Below are 6,633 nucleotides of genomic sequence, written 5' to 3' on the forward strand. Positions count from 1 at the left end.
TTATTTTCAAAAATTACCGCCACTCAGCGCTACATTCAAAATGTACTAGGTTCTAGGTGTGGTCACTAGGTAGCAGCGCCTCTTTTACAGTGGTCACATTCGGGACATGAGTTCTCTCATACTCATTGTTACAATTGTGGTCTGAATTGACTAACAAGATGGCGGCGATAGGTTGTCACTTGGAACAATAGTATAATACATTTTTCTAGAATGCTAATTGTTAAACCTAAGAGCTGAACAAAAAAGTATAAGAGTGGAATTGTTATTTTTTAAGTTTATTCAAGAATTATCAAAAGGAACTGAAAATTTTAGAAAGATGGTAAGTGTCTACTTCCAGGTTCTGTTCTTTGGCGTGTTCCAACAGGTAACGGTACTGTCTAAATTTCAGATGCAATTTATGCTGTTGTTTAGTCGACAAGGAAAGTTGCGACTACAGAAGTGGTATGTTGCGCATCCTGATAAATTGAAAAAGAAAATCACGCGTGAACTCATTACAACTATTCTTGCCAGAAAGCCGAAGATGTCGAGCTTTCTCGAGTGGAAGGATGTAAAAGTGGTTTATAAAAGGTGAATTTTATAATATCGTAGTATTCTTAATACTAAATATTACTTCTTTTATTTCCTTTTTACGGTTATTATTTTTATTTCATTACAGATACGCTAGTTTATATTTCTGCTGTGCTATCGAGCAAAATGATAATGAATTGCTCACGCTCGAAATCATACATCGATATGTAGAACTATTGGACAAATACTTTGGCAGTGTAAGTACAAGCAATAAATTATATTAAGTTATAACGAGCTAATAAAAAATAATTGATAATGAATATCATTACTTTTATCTCATAGGTTTGTGAACTGGATATCATTTTCAACTTTGAAAAGGCATATTTTATCCTGGATGAACTATTGGTGGGTGGTGAGATACAAGAGACAAGCAAAAAAAATGTGCTGAAAGCCATTGCTGCACAGGATCTGCTGCAGGAGGTTAGTCATGGAGATGTTCCCATAGAGTTGTGACCTGTTTTGTTGAATGTTACCGTTTCCGACATCTTCTCCTTTATCTCTTTTATTTATTCACATCACTTTGGCTTAGCACTGCACGTAATGCCAAAATCTAACTGAAAGAATACCGAGCTTAATAGATCTTGAAGAAAGTAATATAACTAAACTAGATTAATTATGTAATAAATGTTGGCATTTGACTAATGTGCATGTGATGCTAAAGTGATATTTATATGACCTGTTTGTCCTTTGGGAGTTAACGTGTGACGTCCCTAGTAACAAGGGTAACCTGTACAGTCTGAGCACTCTGGGTAAATGTGCAATGTTTTCCATTTATTTCAAACAATGCCATTTTGGTTTTACAGGGTACTCGATCACTACTTGATTTGCATGATTTAATAGTACATTTTTATATGGATTTTTAAAAAATTACGAGGATTATGTTTTAACTTTTAGTGCTTGGGGGCAATGATAATAAAAATGTCTGCTTCAAAAGTGGATAACATTTTATTAATTTAAACATTGCTGGTGAACATTGTACTTGTAATTACACAAGTGCACCACAGTCTGTATAAAGTGATATCGGCACGAACATGCAGAATGTGTATACATTATGATCCATATCGGTAGGAGTAGGAGCATGTTATTGTATAACACTTTTGAGATGATATATATCATTTGACTTTAAAGTTGGCGTAGAGTGCTTACATGTTCAGTGTCCTTATAAACTTAGGTTGTGCTTGTTTAGAATTGCATAGATGTATTCTTATATTTACAATCAAAGTATTTATGTATGAACATCGCAGCATTTCCATAGCAAATAAAGCATTGATGTAAGAGTTTTTGGAAAAAAAATGTACTTGATGCAATAGTTAAAGTATTATCTAATGTATATGGTCTACCTATGAATAACATTTGATAGGTATCTGGTAATTATTTGAAATTCTATATTTAAGCAAGCAGAAATATAGCTTTATTCTGTCGTGTACAAAACGAGCTTGCATAATATTTAATAATAAAAACGTGTTTTCACGAAATTTATTTTAACGTTACATCTTGCCTCGTTTCTCAATTCAAGAGTTTATATGTATAAATAGATTTTATTTATAACCTTTGTGCCATTTCAGACACTGTACAGTTAGAAGCTCGATTTGTTTTTTATGCTTCCTTTTCTAGTCGTTCCTTGCTTCGGCGCTGTGTTATACAATTTATTGTTATTCCACTTTCATTCCTAACTAAAGTGAGCTTTCGGTTGCCTACGGAATATTGCTCTTTCCAAAAGTATTAATCAAGCATAATATTTTTTTTTATAAGCTTTGTTATTATTTTATACTGACGTACCACGTGTTTCAATTAATTATTATATTTGTAATTGTAACATATAAGGGGCCTGGCGATCTTGAGGTTCAGGTTTTGGTTTAAAGTTATTAAAGTGATGAAATTCTATTAGATTAACATAGATCTAATCGAATCGTAAACCTGACGTAGTAAAGTGCATAGGCTGCATATAAATAGAGACAATTTTTATGCAGAAGCGGAAGGTCAAACAAATATTTTCATATCTCGAATATTTATGGACAAACACGTATGACAAGACTAATTAAGACTAATTTGTACATATCCTGATTATCGTACATTTACCGTTGATTACATTTCTGATGTCTCGTACAACTGTTCGTTGTTGCAATAATTGTAGTTATAGTTAGTCCGCAGAACTGACAGATCCTATAATTCTTTTATTTTTCTTTTTTTTTTGAGCGGTAGTGGCTGTTTGCTATAGAAATGCTGCTGTTTATAAGTAGATTGTTTATTATGTATCTGTATGTTTTTGGTTATTAATAAAAGAATTTTTCACCAATGGCACCTACGCTTTGAATGTAAAATTATTGTAACTGTCGTCTGTGCATATTTTACATCGACGTGATTTCTCGAGAATCGCTAGATAGATTTGTGATGAGGCTCATTATCGTTTTTTTGTCCTTTTTTTTTTCCTCTTAACATCTAGGGGCTTGTTAATCCAAAACGTTCACGCCAAAATAATTCCGCAAGTGGTAGTGTGGCCAGTGCACCTTGATGTCTCGTTAAACCGATGTCGTTAACCGAGCCTTCGGCAACAAATCGAATCTTTTGTCTTCTTATCCGAATCCCTGGGCGCGATAAGGAAAAAAAAAAAAAAAAAGAAAAAAAAATCTAGGATTTCATTGAACGGTCTCTTTATTCTCGGCGGGGTGTCGCACCTCACTTCTGGAATACGTTTTTAATTGGCGAATAAGCGGAATCGCCCCGAGGAGGTGTCATCGAAGTGCGGTAGCAAGCCAAGAGATTCGCTAGGTTCTCGGTTGACTGTGTGTGCCATCTTGTTGTCAGTATGATATTATCCGGCGAATTAACCCGGGAAATTAGGCAAACACGCGCGCAAGACTAGTTAGCCTTTGTTTGTTTGTGTAAGGACGAAGCCGTCGAAGGTACTCTGCGGGAAATAGGGCTTTTGTAGACGCTCAGGAACTGCGTTCCCAAGCCTGGACCCCCCGACCCCGAAGATCGGAGACTCCTCTTCAGCCATTCTTTCAGCCTCCACGCGTATCTATCTCACGTTGTACGAACACACTAGATCTTGGACGTGGAGACACTCGGCACTTATCTGCGATCTAAGCATGCGTATAACGGACTCTAGCATATTTTTATACGTACCTTTCGCCGTATAATCGGGACTCGAGGTGATATACGACGTGCACATGGTTCTCCCTGCATCGGTGCAAGGGGAAGGAGACGAAAGAAACGTTCCACACTGACGGCCGTTTATACTTATTGACTCGTGCACCCGCAATACCTTGCGGTACCTAGCAATAACGATTTTACTTACTCGGAGTACGTAGTCCGTAGAGGATCTTCTGTCTTTGCCTTTTTCGCACCTTGCGCACCTCTTTCCTTTTTCTTCTTCTCTTTTTTTTTTTTTTGTGTGTTTTGGGATGGAACGTGCGAATACCTTACGTTAGAAATTAACGAATGGCTCGATTCGCCGTTGAAAGGCGAGGAACGATGTGCTGTGGTGGTTTGTAGGAGCGTTTTGTCAATTTTTTATTGTTAATCCGGCGATTCGGTTGGACGGTTCGCCCGGTGTGAAGGCGCCTCTAAGCGAACCTTTTAAGCCGTTTTGTCACCACTTCCAAAATTCGCGGGATTAGGTTCGGTGCTTAGATTAGAGAATTATGTATACGCTTGTAAAAGATACGGATCCGAGCTCCTTATGCTAAGGATGGAGATTAAGTTATATGAAATAAAGTAACTTTCTAGGAAATGTCAAAGATCTTCGGAGAGAATTTCAGTGTCCTCTTAAGTGATCGGTTACTGTTCTAGGATTAATTGTACGATTAATTTAAGGAAACCGTGAACCTTCTTGTCCCAACTTTTATCTTCTCGTGGACGAAAACATAATCCTCTCTTTAAATCGATCCTTGGAATGGTCGTTATCGCAACGCAGATTTCTGAAGCATGTTACATTGATAAGAATGGACGCGTGCAATTGGCACGACGACGCGTTTAAATGATCGGTCATATGAAAAGGGTTCAGTTCACCATTTGAAGCTGCAACCGGAGAAGATAACTTGTTACGAAGTAGGTACGTGCACTTATATTTTTGGCTAATTTACGTATCCGCACAATGCCTTAGTGCGCAGCATCAAAGTAATTGACCCCTATTCATATCTCGACTGAAAGCGCGGTTAGCCATGTACTCAACTGGGATGTTTCTTTTATGTTCCAGGAAGAAACTCCTCAAGGATTTTTCGAAGACCACGGATTAGGATAATCCTTTCCAGCAGCATACCGGCCGCACTTTTCCTTACTTCCTTTTCTTTGTCCCTGACCCTTGGCGTGAGGGTTACACCCGAAAGAGACTATAAAAGGTAATACGGTCTTGCATCCTCGGTTGTAAGAGTCATACCGATCATCGCGTTCCCATATCCGTGGGATTTTCTCTCCCCGGTGCTTTTCGGATTCTCCTCGGGTTATTATCACTAAGGAATGGCATTTATGGTTGTTCAATCGGAGCCGGGGAATTTGCTCCATTTTTCCCACGATCGTGTAATCGCTGGGGACGTTCCTTTTTAGATGAGGAATTTTTTTTTTTTTTTTCATTCGCAATTACTTCTGGTATCGTTGATATCGATTGATATTGTGAGATCTTCAAGAAAATTAGCTTGTAATCGAGAGGTCCTAAGAGAGCGCCCTTCCTGGCCTACCGCAACGTTATGCATTCCTTCAATTTGTAGGTTTTAATTCTGGACCAATGTACTCTACGTCCTCGTGGCGGTGGAAGAAATGGCCTTTATAATTATGTACTTACAGCAAGCACCGTTTCTTGCGGTATTTTAGTTTAAGTGAATTTTTCTCTGATTTCCCACAAATGTTCTGATGAGAACTAATGTAAACCGTATACGTACACTTGGGACGTTGTATTGGCTCTTGAAAGATTATTATCGCGATTAATAGGTTTATCAAAGCACTAGTGATATATACATATATTTTTACATCACATTTTCAACCATTGGACTCTGGCAGGAGTGAGAGGAATCTAGCGTGTTACACTTGTTACTGCTGAAGTAGGGTTTAAATTAATCGAATGTTTAACCATTCCACTGCCCTTGGGAGGGAGGAATAGCCAGTGATGAGTTCTTCGAATTTAATAGAGTAATGGATTTTCTTCATGTTTGCACCACGCGATGGTGCTAATAGGCGGTCGTATAAATAATTCTTACAAATATCTAGATATTCAAGCAGGCTCAGTGTCTGAGAAAAGCGAATAACCTTTCATTTTATCTCGTCGTATCGATACCCCGATGAATTAATATTAGGCTGTAATCAGACGTAATATCGTTATATTTTTAAGGAAGCTCGAAATGTCCATGGTAATAAGGTCTCCCGGTACTTAATATTTACAGATTGAAGCAGATTCTTAACAGGTTTGCATCGCATTTAATAGCGTTATTTTTTTTTTTTTTACTATCGTGTATATGCGATCCTAATCTTATATCTGCACAACTGACAATTTTTTTTTTGATGATGCGACTGCGAGCAGGGCAGCATTAATCAAAATGTATAAGGCGTTAAGTACGTGTATAAGTTTAACTAATGACTGTAAAATAATGTCACCTTACACACGTGCGTTCGTTACAATGGCAACTAATACAGCTGCACGGATACATATTTCACGATTTCCTCGCCTCCGTAACTTGACATGTTATTGCACTTATATTTACTACTCTACGAATTTATTCATCTTTTTTTAGAATTAGCTACTAGTAGGCTTGAAAGAAATTGCATTTATTCTTAAAGTCGACGTTGAAAGTTTTAACGTACGAAGTTAAAATCGAACGTCGCATCGAAGACCGCGCTTCAAACTCCGTCCATGAGAACCTATCTAGTGTAATATCAATTGCCACTAACTACACCGAGTACATTCTTTACAACGTTATGCTACGTTATCGTCAATTATGCACCTCGTTAACGTGCACCCTTCGCTAACTCACTAGGCATTAATGCTATACATCAAGATATATATACACATATGCTGTAACAGTGTACACGGTATGGAGTAAAATATAAATTATCGGCGAGTTTTAAACCATA

At 37.5% G+C, this 6,633-nt stretch overlaps 1 protein-coding gene across 4 annotated transcripts; it reads left to right on the forward strand.

Annotated features, from left to right (window-relative positions):
- Positions 1-158: 158 nt before the first annotated feature.
- On the forward strand, positions 159-6,633 carry LOC105697727 (AP-1 complex subunit sigma-2). Of its 4 annotated transcripts, XR_001103874.2 has the most exons (6): positions 159-319; positions 389-567; positions 656-764; positions 850-987; positions 4,769-4,910; positions 5,277-6,633. XR_001103874.2 is itself a non-coding variant. In XM_012421331.2 (5 exons), exons 1-5 carry the CDS (start codon positions 317-319, stop codon positions 4,811-4,813), a joined length of 474 nt encoding a protein of 157 aa, XP_012276754.1. In that variant the 5' UTR covers positions 159-316; the 3' UTR covers positions 4,814-6,633. The 4 variants fall into 4 exon arrangements, 3 of the variants coding, with proteins under 3 accessions (XP_012276754.1, XP_012276755.1, XP_012276753.1); XM_012421331.2 differs by having other exon boundaries at positions 4,769-6,633; XM_012421332.2 differs by lacking the exons at positions 4,769-4,910; positions 5,277-6,633 and adding an exon at positions 3,455-4,303.

Source organism: Orussus abietinus, unplaced genomic scaffold, assembly GCF_000612105.2.
Source record: "Orussus abietinus isolate OABI.00-Male unplaced genomic scaffold, Oabi_2.0 scaffold25, whole genome shotgun sequence".
Lineage (NCBI taxonomy): Eukaryota > Metazoa > Arthropoda > Insecta > Hymenoptera > Orussidae > Orussus > Orussus abietinus.